The 14,635-nt window shown below is 41.0% G+C and overlaps 1 protein-coding gene across 1 annotated transcript in view; it reads left to right on the top strand.

Annotated features, from left to right (window-relative positions):
* Positions 1-14,635, top strand: part of whrna (whirlin a) — a 235,932-nt gene that overhangs the window by 115,782 nt on the left and 105,515 nt on the right. Inside the window, exon 3 of the mRNA XM_050052902.1 lies at positions 1,173-1,298. Coding sequence (XP_049908859.1) covers positions 1,173-1,298 — 126 coding nt within the window. The remainder of the gene's footprint in view (positions 1-1,172; positions 1,299-14,635) is intronic.

Below are 14,635 nucleotides of genomic sequence, written 5' to 3'. Positions count from 1 at the left end.
TTGGCCAATTGATGTAATATTGCTTCATTCGCATCCTCCCATGACCCTCTACCACTGTGCCAAATTTCACATGGATTGACCAAGTCAGTGAGGAGAAAAACGTGGAACAGACACACACACACACACACACACACACAGACAGAGTTTTCGTCATTATATAGTAAGATTAATCGAATTGTTTGGTTTATAAACTGTCAGAAAATGGGGAAAATGTTGATCAGTACTTCTCAAAGCCGGAGATTACATCCTCAAATGTCTAATGTTTAATCAACATCCCACAGATATTCAGTTTACTGTCACAAAGGAGTGAAGAAACCAGGAAATATTCACATTTTTAAGAAGCTGGAATCAGAGAATTCTGACTTTCTTTTCTGTCTAACCAATTATACGATTAGCAAATAAGCTGGTATTAATTTAATAGCTGACAACTAATGAATTAATTGCTGCAGCTCTAGTATCTGTATAATTTACCGTAATAATAATTTCATTTAAATTAAGAGGGTTGTTTAATTAGGTTAAACATGAAACCAGGAGACTAATCTTGCACTAAAGAGAGCTTTCTTCTTTCAAATACAGATTAAAGATTAAATAAGTTGTTAAACAGACATTTATACAAAAGCAGAGAGTCATTTTGCACAGTCATGTATATCCTGTAGGTATCGTCGGCTCCCTGCAGCAGCATGTCGTATCTTGTCATTGTCCAATATTTCCGGATGGAGGATTACGGGTATTATGGTTGGTTGGTTATTTGAATTCAAACAGTGTCAGATGTTGTCCTCTCTGCTCATCAGGGCTGACTGACACGAATGAGCCTTGTAAACAAACTGATTGACGAATTCAAACAGTCATTCTTCCAATCAGAACAGATTCAGCCTCCTTATTAATCTCTCTGACTCACCACAATCGCTCCTGAAACTCTTTGTATTTCTGCCAGCAAATCTCGGCTCAGAACAGAGCTGTCGTTCCTCCTATGCATTGTGTTTCACGTCTCCATTTCAGTGAGAACAGCCCGACACCACGGGCGAGTCTGGCAACCTGTCAAGCTACGCAGCTGAGGCTGCAAAATGCCATTTAAAATGTTGATATTTCAAAAGTGTCTGGTTCACACCATTTTTAGATATTTAACCCTTGCTTCTGCCAGCGTTATCTATTGCTCTGTCTGTCTTTAATAGGTCAACTTGGTGTTGGATGACGGCCGGTCTCTGGGTCTCATGATCCGGGGCGGAGCAGAATATGCTCTAGGTATTTACATCACTGGAGTGGACCAGGGATCAGCAGCAGAGTGTGGAGGACTCAAGGTATTGCTTCAATCTATCTTTAACTTGCTGTCTCACACACACTGTCTCGCTTCTTGCTTTCAGTGAAATGCACACAATAGCTCTCTTCCATATTTAGCCTTCCTTTTCTGAGGCCTCTCAGCACACTACTCCCCACAGTTTTGATGCCAAATACATGTATGGTATATCAAAATATGAGTCAGGAAAACAGCGAAACATGTCCATCATAGTTTCTACAGAGTCCAGGATGACATCTCCAGATGTCTTGCTTTGTCTGACTGAAAGTCCAGAGGAAAACTAGTGAATATCCACATTTGGTAACCAGAACTGAGGCTGTTGCCGGTGAATTTTGGCATCTTCTAAACAATTAATCAGCTAAATCGTTCATTAGCATTAAGATTTTTTTGCTAATGCTTTCTGTTTTATTTTACAAAAGCATTGAGAGGGAAGACAGTCCTTTCACCTGCTGTCCTCACAGGGACGTCAGAGCACAGGGTCAGGTACAGAGCAGCTGGTGGGGATTTAATGTAGGACATTAAAAGTGCAGAAAAGCCGTGAGGGATCAGGCTGTATAAGCACCGGGCCTGTCTATGATTAGACCCCTCTAACCAGTGGGACAACTTTTGTTCACTCTGTCTAGTGGGGAAATACTCTTTACAATAACTTTTGTCACAGAGACATGACGACACAAGACGAGTTATTCCAATATGCCACTTTCTTTGCTTTAAAAATTCATGTCTCTCACTACTTTGGGATGTTCCCTGTCAAGCTGCTATTCCCCGTCCTCTTCACCATATGGGCTGTCAAAAATAATTGCTTTAAGGTGTTTGAACAAATTAGAGAATAGCATATGCGGTTTGGATACACCGTGCTGTGACAATGACTCCCTTTAATTTGGGCATCAAGGACTGAAAAGTAAACAGTGTCGTAGTGAAACAACTGAGATGTCTCAACATTAAACCTTTTGAATATCTCTTAACAATGGTAGTATTTCCTGTGAGAGAAGCAGTCGGTGATGAGGAAAGAATGAATGGATGATTGATACTCAAATGTCAGTCGCAAGCTGAGCAGATCTTTTGTAAGAATTTATTTTATTACAAAATTACAGAGTGTAAATTTTGAAAACAACACAATTCAGTCTCCTCCAGAAATAAAAAAGTCACTGCACTCAAAAATAGTCTTTTGCTGCTGTTTGGTATAACAAGGACTATAACAAAGACAATAGATGCTGTGTTCAGTTTCACAAACATTTGACTCATCCCAGGACTCTTGAAGCCAGTCAAAGTCGGGGATGCTACTGAGAGAAACTTGTAATAACATCATACTAAATGCTGGGTGACATTTGTGGTTTTTGCATTAATTTGAATAGCCAACAACATTTTACATCAATTTCAGTTTTACATGCAGCAAACTTGAGGAAGAGTGAGTGAGCCATTTCACACTGGAGACAAGTGTGTACTGTATAATGTGGACCTGCCAATGCACAGTCAACCTGACTCATATGACTCAGCCGTCACTCAGTTTGTCACTGTTAACAGAGACTCCAGTGTGCTGTGTGGTTCATGTGCTTCACTGAGGAACCAGAGAATTGTAGAGGGACATTAGGCTTCATGATCAAAGAATGCTTTGTATCATGTCTCCACTTCTCCTCTCTTTCGGTCTGTGTCTTGATGCGTTTCCATTCACCTGTTTTATGTTCATTTGCAATTTGGAAATGCCAAAAACTCACCAAAATATCAACTTTTTTTTTTTTTTTTTTTTTACATTTTGGAGGTGGAAAAGTTGATATAATGTTGGAAGATAGAGGAAAAGTTGGTGAAACGCTAAAAGGAAAATGTGACAAAGTGCAAAAGAAACAGATTTAGCAAATAAATGATGACGTACAGTCAAGATGTATCGTCATTTCTTGGCCACTGCAAGCTCTCTTTGTCGTCTCTGGATGACCTTTAACACTCATGTATGCACAAATTGTTGTTAGCAGAACTCCTCCAAGAGCACGTAGCTAATATGAGTTGTTTTTGTTATGGTCCGGCTCTAAGACCATCACAAATAAGGAAACACATGGGGAGTTACATAAAAATAAGTAATTTATTTTAACAAAAATTCAAGAATAAACAATATAACCAAGTGCAAACTAAACTATACAACAACTCAAGTAAATGCAATCAACGCAGCATGGTGCCATGGGGAAAAAGAAGAGGCACCACGTTCCCAGGAGGGCGGGTTTTAAAGGGCTGGAGACAGTGGCCAGCTGCCTCCAATCACCACGACCAATCAAGCCACAAGCACTCTGAAACAAAAGAACATAACACAACACCAACACCAAACCCTAGTGGAGGCCCTGGGGCCGTCACATGTGAAACTCTTTTTTTCCAGTGTCCAGTGTGTAGGGTTGAAATGGTTCCTCACAAAGTTTGAGAAACTCGTAACTAGTAAAAATAAAAGTGTAATCCATATAACTACATACAGTGCACGGTGTTTCGCACGGAGTATTATTATTACTGTCACACAGTGTGCTTAGGCTGGGGACAGGTGTCGTGATTTGATGGTATAGGAAAGCCAGAGAAAATGACAGAGGGTGTCCAAAGTTTTGTGTCATTTTAAACTGACACAGACCAAAAACTCTTTACAGAGTGTGACTGTAAAACTGAACTAGTCTATTATATAGGGTTGCAGTGGTATATCAAATTTAAGTTATGCCATGATCATTCTCGGAACCCATCGGCTGTATTCGGCATCTGACTTCCGGCAAACAGCGATACAGCCTCTGGGGGCAGACCCCCAATTTTTTGGCATTCCGGTTTGATTTGGGCGGATGAGGCGATTTTCCATTTCCGACTTCCGTTTATATATAAGTAAATATGCTGAACCATTGCAATTGATTCAGAGTTTGCAGTGACGCCAGCTATGTTCCGCCTCGTTAGTTCACCGCACGGACTGTTAAACCTGGCAACAACTGCAGCCGGCTCAAACGTGATTGGTCAATATCACGCGGACTACAAACAGCCTACAACCGGAAACCAGGGCTCTTCCGCTCTTCTTCTGGAGGCAAGATCTCTGGGGTTTGCCTACAGACTCTACATTCACTGAATGTAGAGTCTGTATATAGAGACTATGCCATGATATTAAAATTGACTGTCATCATACCGTGTACATTTGTTTATCTATGATGCTGAGAAAAGAAAAAAAAAAATGCAACTGGACGGAGAATCTCAACTTTATTGTATTTTCCAAAGGGAGACTTTTTACGCGGATTTCTATTTTGAGAAAATTGTTTCAGTTATAGTCATAGAATGTTTGTTCAACTAAAAACAACCATCTGTTTTTTAATTCCTTCAAGGGACATTTTGACTTCTAATAGTTATAATTCTGTAACGTGGTGATACCATGAAACTGCAATGTTTTCTTCGATGGTTATTGCAACCGAACAACCACAGAAGCATGAAGTCACTGTTTCAGCATCTCAGTAGAAAGCATCCAGTCCACAGAGCAGACCCATTGTTAACATTAACGTTAGCATTTCCCTAAAACAATATGATTGCTAGTTGGGATGAAGGCCCCCGGCGCTGGGGTTTCTGGGGTCTCTGAAGCTGGTGTCCGCCCTCATCCAGACAAAGTGGTCTCTAAGTGGTGGGGAGTGAGGCAGCTTGCTATTGTCATGATAGTCTCACACAAACACACACAAGAGACTTGTCTAATTGCCTTTTTTGTTTATTTAATATTGCTCTATAATAAAGCAAAAGTCATTCTTATCCAGTTAATCAATGGAATAATCAGTAGACTACTTGATCGAATCGCATACTTTTTCTTTTTACTTTTAGTATGTACTGCAGCCGCCCTTAAAAAGTACGTACTGTCCATGCAGTATGCACTCAATCGGGACATACTACAATCAGTTGTCAAGCCGTCATCTGTTTTGCGGCTCAGTCGATGTGATGTATCGTTTGCTGCACAGAGGATTGTGGGTCAGAATAGCCAGAAAAGCATGCTGGCTTGCATGCAGCAAAATCAGACCGGCTGTAGTAGAACATCCTGGTATTTTTGACATACTACATCTTTTTCCTGCATACTATATAGTATGGCAGTATGGGTATTGGATCGCACTGTATTTTTCTTAGTTTGAGGTTTGACTGACGCTCTTTATTTAAATTACAACATCTCGTTGCACCCTGTTCTGCAGTGGCACCTTTCTGGAGGAGTAGTGCCACCTGCTTGTCTCAGTGAACCAACTCTCAATGTTTGCATAACAGTAGTGGATGTAATGCGGCACATAAATTAGCTTTTTTTTTTTTTTGCTGATTTTTTGGAAATTCTGTTAAAATTTGTGCTACATTTGGACATTTAAACCCGACTTCTCTGTTTTTCTACCCCCTTCTCTCGTTGACTGTCTTTTGCTTTCTCGTTCTCTCTCTCCGCCTCCCTCCATGGGGAAGCACAGTACCTTTAAACATGATTAAAATAATAGTCTGCCAAATCTCTAGCAACCTCTTGTTGTCTGATGCATTATATAATAAAGAGCTATTACCAAATCACATATCCTAATGTACCTATGACCTGCAAGTGTCAGTGTACAGCAGCAGTAATTGCAGTTATGTACTCTCCGTACTGCCTGGATTGAACTCTCTCCAGGGGTCTGTCTGAAACAACTAATGTATAGCTGCTTGTTTGAAAATGCAGGAGAGATACCAGACATAAAGTGGATACAAAGCCTTTTTTTTTCCAGTGGTAAAGCATCCATCCTTGGAGTCCATGGCCTTAGTTTGTTTTGCTTACAGATGGGTGTTTGTCATGGTGACATGGCAACAGAAGGAGAGTGAGGATGGACGTCTCCTTCCCTGAGCCCTTCATCTCATGTCTGTTAGTGATCAGCCTGTCAACCAGCCAATTACACAGACACCTATTAGAGGGCCCACACAGGAGCACACACTCAGCATAGCATTTTGATGTGGAGTTTTGTTAGCAGCTAGAAATGCTTCTTATTAAAAAGAGAGCAAAAGAAAGACAGGAGGGAGAAAAGGCTTTAATATCCTGTGATATGACATGCGCTCGTCTTGCTTTTTTCACGTTTCTGCTTTTCCCCCCCTCCAGTTCTTTTCTTTATTTCATATGTATGAACTACTTAACGCTGCCTCGTGTGCCGTGCTGTGATGTGCATTTTAAAGAATGTGTTTTGGAAAGTGTCAAGCAGGAGTTTTCAGAGCTCAAATATCTTCTCTTTTTTTCTGCCCCAATTCTCTCCCCTTTTGTCTGGTGTGGTGCCTGGCAGCTTAGTATCTGGAGTGGAATTTTGGCATTTGGAAATTCTGGCGTTTATACAAGGCGGTAGAGCTCCCAGATATCTAAATAAAGCACGTTTTCCTCCCTGCTGCGATGTGTTTTACCCCTTTTGTGGCTTTAGAGTGATGCTCCTCCAGTAGACACCTGGCTTTACCTGCAGGGCCAAATGCCTAGACAGAGTAAGGGGGAGGCTGAGAAAGAGAAACAGAAGGAGCTGTAGACAATCTCACACATTCAGGCTCAGACACAGCTTGCATCGTCTGTGCCCAGTCACTCAGGTGGGCAGGGAGTAGGTGAGACACACAAATACTACACCTAAGGTCATGATATTTAAAACTCTGAGCTGAGCAGGTCATTAAATGAGTCGGTTACATACCTGTGGAATATATCATATCTCTGAGGAGCTAATTATTGTATATAACCCTCTATGTTGACATCAGTAGCACTGTCTCTGGTGTTTCTGACATTGTTAGTGCCCAGGGCAAGGTCATTAGAATATGTGGCCTGTAAACAATGTCCTTCATGATATTTCAAAAATACAATGGAATTCATTTTCAGTGAATGTGAATCTCAGCATCCAAGATGAGAAATCTAGCTGGCGATTGAATGGTGAATGGACGTGCACTTGTATAGCACCTTGCTAGTATTTTCACACACTTGGCCGAGGCTAACGTACAAGGTGCCACCTGCTACTCAGGAACTATTCACACCGATGGAACAGCCATCGGGAGCAATTTGGGGCTCAGTATCTTGCCCAAGGATACTTCAACATGCAGACTGGAGGAGCCAGGGATCGAATTGCTGATCTTCCAATTGGTGGAAGACCCAGTTTACCTCTGAGCCACAGCCAGTACTAAAGGTCCAATGAAAATGAAATGCCTGCTATTGCTAAATAATTGTTAGTTCGGATCTTTTGAAGTGGGGTTGTGTATTACATAGAGTTGACAGTGGTCAGTATGCCCCGCATTTGGAGAAGCAGACAGGAGTACCGTCACAAAAGCTAAGCAATGTACTGCTGAGGACAGGGGCAGCAGCTAAATGTGTTTTAATGACTTTAGTTGTTCTTTTATCTCAGACATGTTAGGATGTGACATACCTTGACATGTTTTGGCTCAGAAGTGTCACTTGGTGGTGGTTGTGACGTGTCTTTATCAGCTGATCTGTCAATCAGCTGATATTAGCTGATATTTGACAGGACGATCACACCACCTGCTGTCCTCTCCAGGACGCTGCTCCAGGTGTGGGAGAGCATGTATGCCCCCTCGTCCCTGTTCATCGTCCCTGGGCCCCGCTTCCTTATTTCGATAGGCCTCCTGGCCTTGTCCCTGTCGATAAGATGGTTTTCTCTTTTGCAGTGATCTGTTATGGATGATTTGTAGGTTTCTTGTTGTGCCTTTTCTTTTATTGATCTTGTTTGTCTTATTTTCGTCTCCTTCTCGCATGCCTTTTGATGTTCTTTTTTTTCATGTGCTGAAGCTCCTCCCTGTCTCCCCCTGATGTATCTTTTATTGCATTATTGGCATGGTATCTCGTATATGACGTTGCATTTATTGTTTTGTTCAATCTTGAAACATGTCAAGGTACGTAACATCCTAATACATGTCTGAGATAAAAGAACAACTAAAGTCATTATTAGAAACTAAAGACAAAATGAACAACCTGCCAGTATAAGTGTATATTATATTTGGAATATTTTCACCACTATACCTTGCTGTCAGACAGTGATTACAATAGGGTAGGGAAGCCATTATGTCGCTCCCTTCAAAACCAGACTCCATTGAGAAAACCAGCAATTTAACATCACTGTCCATAGGAGTTCCTGGTCTACTCCCGCATCAATCATTTTGTATGTTTGTGTTTTTGTTTGACTTTGGCGTTTAAAGGGCTTAGTTCAGATTCCACAAAGTCACACAATAACACAAACTAACGAAACATTGGAGGCAGCGGCAGACCAGCAGCTCCCATGTTCAGTGGGCTAAAATTACTGTTTTTGTGAATGGAATCTGGTGGCTTTGACAAGAGCACAGATGAGCAACTGAAGCAGTTTGCAACTTTCCATCCGCAGCAGTGCACTGCTTAGCTTCCGTGTTGGTGCTCCTACCTGCTCCGCCAAACTGGTAGTGTGCTGCTTGTCATCCACTGTGTGTAATACACTGATTATGGATAAGTACCTCACACAACCCCACTTCAAAGCAAAATAACACTATGCCTTTAAACCTGGCAATGTCTGGCACAAGGTCCTCCACTGCTTGGGCCCTGTTTTTATTTTGGACGTATGCTGTGAACACTAGCTCTGTAAATTTATATTACCCCCCTAAAAATCGTACATAAAACATACTGTACTTCATTGCATAATGATGATTTGAAATCGGCAAAGGTGCCCATTTAATCAAAGCAAGAACGCTTTTGAAATGTTCTTTTTTCTGCATCTTTGAAGGTGAAGAGCATTACTGGCATGGAAGCCAGACCTCTCAGCCAAAATGAATGAAATAGTGCACTCCTGCATTTCCTTTTAGAAGGAACACTGAGGTGATGCACTCCGGATCCACTAGAGATTTAGATTCAAAAATAGAACAGCGTATGTGTGTGTATGGGCTGAGATGGAATAGTTTGCATGTAATCCAGTGTCCTTACCATCAGTGTTTTGTGCACTGCCACTACCTCTCAGCAAAAACCGCCAGACAGTTGACTCCACTGTGAATGGCTCACTGAAAATACTGTCCATACTTTAAAAATTACTGGACTATTTGCACCTTACGGTTCAGCAAGGGGCTGCGGTGTCTAAGGGATCTTTTTAAAACAATATCTGTATATCTTTCGGGCACGCTGTCAGAGAGCATGACATACTAAATCTCAGTTCTTTTAGCTACTTACAAGCACGTAGTGTGGTCAAAAAGCATTTTACTTCCTTCCCATCTTTCCCAGCAGGTGTTTGGATTAAGGAACCTTTAAATTGGGATCCTCTTGGACATGATCTGAGATCTAGATTGTACAGCACATGACAGCTGCATTATGGCTCTTATTGGTTGTTTGTTCATTGGTGGTAGTGCCATATATGTTTTGGAGAAAATTTCAATAAATAAATTAAAAATAATGTAGTATCTATATGAACATCTACTTAATGATAATAACTTAATAACGATAATAAACTTTATTTATAAAGCGCTTTTCTAAACAGAGTTACAAAGTGCTTTACATGTCAACAATTAAAACAGACGACATGAAAACAAAAACTTTTAAAAGAACTGATAAAATCACTTCGGTATATATAACTGAGGAAATAAAAGACAGTCTAACGCTATGTCTCAAATATTTTGAGTGCATAAGTGTGTTCACACTGAGAAGTATGGAAAAATGCAGTGCACTGTGAGTACCCGGATGGTGCACTCAAAACGATCAAGAAGTTGAGTGTGGAACTATGGACACTTCTCGCCCTCTATGGTCGCCATCTTGGCTACGTAGCGGAAGGGGAGGGACCACTTTTCAAACTGAAAATGGCGGCCGAGGACTGTGCAACCGTCGCTGCATTGTACAAATGAAAGTTATGCATGTGTTTTTTGCACTAAGCACCACTATGCTGTTGTGGGATATAAGCCAGCAGTATGTTTATTGAGTTAATTTAGCAGTCTGTAATGATTTGTTACTGCGAATGATAACGCAAATGCTAATGCTAGTTTGCTAACTAGCTAACAGCTGCACATTAGGCATTAAAAGAAGAAGAAGAGGTCTAAATTTGCGGTCGTCATTTTCGGTAAGTGCACAAGGGCCGTGTTTGGTTTGAGACAACACTAGCCTGTCGAAATTTGCGCACTACGCCAATGAGTACATAGTACACATAGTATACTACATGGAAGTGTACTAACAGAAGTATTTGATTTGATGTAATGTAAATATAAATGTATGTTTTAAGAAAGGATTTAAAAGAGGTCAATGACTTGGTCAACCTGATTTCCTCTGGCAGACTGTTCCAGAGCCTCCGGGCCCTGACAGCAAACACTCTGTCTCCTATAGTTTTCAGACCACCCTCTGGAACAGACAAAAGACCTCTGCCCGAGGACCTCAAAGTACATCCTGGCGTGTACAGCACTAAGAGGTCGGAGATATAGCTTGTAGAGAGACCATGAAGAGCCTTGAAAGTAATCAGTAAAATTTTAAAATCTATTATAAAACATACTGGGAACCTAAAGAGGCTAAATTGGAGTGATGTGATCATGTCTCTTGGGTCTGGTTAAAAGCCTTGGTCTGGAGTCAATGAATAGATTTTTGATACAGGCAAGACAAGCGGTTGTTGCAGTGATCCAGGTGTGAAGAGACGAAGGCCTGTAAAATTGTCTCTGAGTCTTTAAAAGTTAAAATGGATTGTATTTGTGAAATAATTCTAAGATGATGAAAACTTGATGGCACAAGCTTTGTGACATGCTGCTCAAAACCTAAATTACTGTCAAACCAGACCAAGATTTCTTGCAACAGGTTTGATATTACTTCATCCCAAAGTACAATAATCATGAAGTAAAAAGAAGATGTTAAGGCTCACAATGAATTCCCAGTCTTGAAACAAAAGACAAGTCAGTTTGCTTTATTATTGTAATAGTTAATGGAGAATGGAGAACACAAACAGCTGTTTACCCAGCTCCATTATAAATTAAAAAAAAACAGTATTTGTAGAAAACGTGCAAAACAATACAATGCTGTTAACATTGATTTATTCATGCCTTGTTGTCAGTGTTTCCATATTTGCACTGGCAAATGGCAACTCTGTTAACATTTGAATGATGAGCCTCCCGCTGTCTCCAGAGACCTGGGTTCAACTCCCAGCAGGGAGGCAAGCTGCACCGCTCCCAGATTAGACACATCCTCTCCTAGAAGGATGTAAGATTGTGTGTACCAGGGTGATCCACAGCGTTTGATCATCCTAAACTGTGTGTACAGAGGGAGCCCTGCCTGGCCGTGCCTGTTAACAGCTGTCTTTAACAACTTCCTCAAAGTCAGCGTAATGCTGCAGCACCAACGCCCGCTTCAGCCTGCACCCTCACTAGACAGCGAAACACATTTTGTCCCAGGGGATAAATAAGAAAGAATATGTACTTTACTTTCCCAAAGAAAACTGTGGTAGACTCAGATGTTCCTCACAGGCTGCTTCCCTGAACAAGAACAAGTGTTAAAACAAATCAAAAGTAGGATTCAAACATTGTAAAAAAAGCACATCCTCATATTAAGAACCAGTTAGACTTTTATTGAGACTTTTGGCACAGCAAGTAAGGACGTTTAGACGAAGGCACAGTACTCTGTGTCATGAGGCTCATAGATGTCTGGATATAATCTACAAAACAAAACAAAAATAAAAAGGGTACCGTGATGAGTCATTTGAAAATTATGAAAAAGACATTTGATTTGATGAGGAGCTGAGATCAAGTCCTGAATCGATTAGTCTAGCAAAAGCAAAAAATCCAAATATACTCAGTGACTCCAGATGCTACGGAGCCCCTAAAGGGACATGGAAGGGAAAAAAAAATAGACGGTTGGGGGAAAACAAAAAGATGTACTTTTGCGAGATCTCGAAAACATTTGCAGTATCTTGCAAATCTTGAAGAACTTGGGTTGAAGATGTGTGCAAAGCATTCACATTTTAGAATTTGTGGCTTCTTTGCAGCAAAATCCATATTTGAGGTATGGTCAAATGTCATGGCTACATATGAGTATGGACAGACAGGTATGTAAACTGTAACTGCAGTGTGACTGAGATGTTAATTCTAGTTTTTCTCTCTGTATTTTTGGACACTTTCTAGACTACACAACAAGCTGAAAACACATTGTTTAATCAGTAATGACAACAGAAGTTGTGGCCTTACTGAAAACACCCATCTGTGGAAACTACATCTGTGGTTTATTTTCCGCTTGATAAAAATCTGCTCTCTTTTGTATAATTTTGTTTCCAGGTACAGAATAATGATGTGTGAACTTAGCTTTGCTTGATAAGTGTGAGGTCTGGCTGGGTCAGATTCTGCAGACCCTGCATCATTGTGCCTGTTCAGTGTGCACATGAGTGTCTAAGCTGCTGTTAAACTTGTCTTTGACCCTAGTAAAACATTTAATTCCAAGCATGACCTTGTACAGTTAGACTTCTAATGGTTATGCAACACCATATGCCTGTTGGTGAAACAGTAAATGATGCAGGAGGCGGCAGACAGGTGTTGGGATCTGCGTTACCCTCACTTAGCTTAGCTTTATTGGCATGTGTTAAAGTAGCTTTTAACGGCAAATTTAATTTTACTCTTTACTGGTTTGAAACACTTGCTGCTGTATTCTGTAAGGTGGAGAATAAATTAGATTTAATGTCATGCAGTCAATAGTGGCACAGTGGTGCAGTTGTTCACACTGATGCCTCACAACAAGAGCAGCCTGGGTCTATTTGTAAAGACTTTGTGTGTTCTCCAGGTCCTCCCCTTGAAGAGGCACCTGACCTTCATACATCATTTTGCAAATCTTGTTGTGTGTGTTCTTCTGATTATAGTCATTGGAAGGTTTGCCAGTATGCAACAGAAGGGTGGACATCTAAAACTGGACCTTAACCTCTTTTAGTTTGTTTGGAGGTAACTGAATAATTCATTATCTTGGAGTTCAACCAAGCATCATTGAGAAATGCCCAGAACAAGATAAGCTTGTGCCAATGAAACTAATGGAGAAACTACTTGAGTCTGTTGGGTTTGAACGCCCTGCCGATCATCAGCATCTTCACCTTCAGTTATTGCTAGTTTTACCAAGCAGAATCTTTGTCTTTACTGACAGAGTCAGACTTATGATGTGCACTTTTCTTGGCATTGAGATGATGTTGATGTTGTTGCTGTTTAACAGACAACTGTGTGGGTTATTGCTTTGCATGGCCTCTTGTTTCTCTGTGGTAAAGGAAAAGTAAAGATCAGTAATGCCGGGCTGGGGGTGGTGATCCTGATCTGGGTGTTATATGAACGTTTTGCCCACTCTGTTCAGCTTTCGCTGCTGCAGACTGCTGCAGCACCTGGGACTGGTAGACAGACGTCTTCCCTTATATCTGGAGAGATTCAGGGCAGGATGCAAAGGCTGATAATATCTAGAATATAATACGGAAACAGCTACTGTTGAGTAGCTACAAAAAACATACAACAGAGCAAAGTAATAAGTTACTGTAAGAATATTTTTAACTGATATAGTATGCTAGAATGTGGTACTCTATCACATACACTCTCTGTGCAGACTGTAGTGACGTAGGTGCAAACAATGTTTCCAGTGGCTTCTATGTCAGCTCTGCTAAATGTGAGCTAAATTTATGATCCTATGTCTACTTTGCAAGTGTTGGTGGCGCTCTTTATGGTTGGCATTGGGCAGCTGTGGCATGTGGCTGCGAGTCACTCATCAGGATATGAAAGTCAACTCACCAGTGTCTTAACTCTCTTCCTGCCAACTTCTGCTGCCAGCTAGTTTGTGGTTTTCAAATGTAAACCGCAGTAAACATCAAGAAAAAGACGATGAGGAATGCACCAGAGGAGGTGTGTGCTTAATGGTGAATAAGGACGATTGTGACAGTGGGAATGTGAGGTGCTGTCTAGGCCTTGCTTTTCCTGTGCCACGAGGGGAAAAACACTGAATGACCATTGCATACTGTTTGGAGACGACAGCAGAGCAGAGTCGCTGCTCTTGTTTTGAGGGAGTGACCATGCGGCCATCTTCTTCAGGTCAAGATATGTAAAGTAACTATGACGCATGCCCCAAGTGACGGAGTGATGCCATGGAGCCTGTGAGAGTGTGAAGCATGTTCATGAACACCACTGTCGACATCACAGATGACAGAAGCAACTGTACCCAAAACTACAGTTCAATCTTTCTGCAAAAAGAAACCATCGATACCCAGAACCATCCAGAATCATGCACGATTACAAAGCAGCAGCCTACAGTTTAAGAAGAGGCAAAGAAGGACTCAATTACAATGCACAAATTGAAGGAGTTCAACCTTGTATGACCTTATGTGACAAATAATTGATTGATTGACAGAGATTTGATAGGACTTTTAGTAATATTATACAGGACTTAAAGTGATAAACTTTGAA

Source organism: Epinephelus moara, chromosome 9 (genome assembly GCF_006386435.1).
Source record: "Epinephelus moara isolate mb chromosome 9, YSFRI_EMoa_1.0, whole genome shotgun sequence".
In the NCBI taxonomy this organism is placed as follows: domain Eukaryota; kingdom Metazoa; phylum Chordata; class Actinopteri; order Perciformes; family Serranidae; genus Epinephelus; species Epinephelus moara.
Note: the sequence above shows the minus strand (reverse complement) of the source record. Positions and strands in the feature narration are given on the sequence as shown.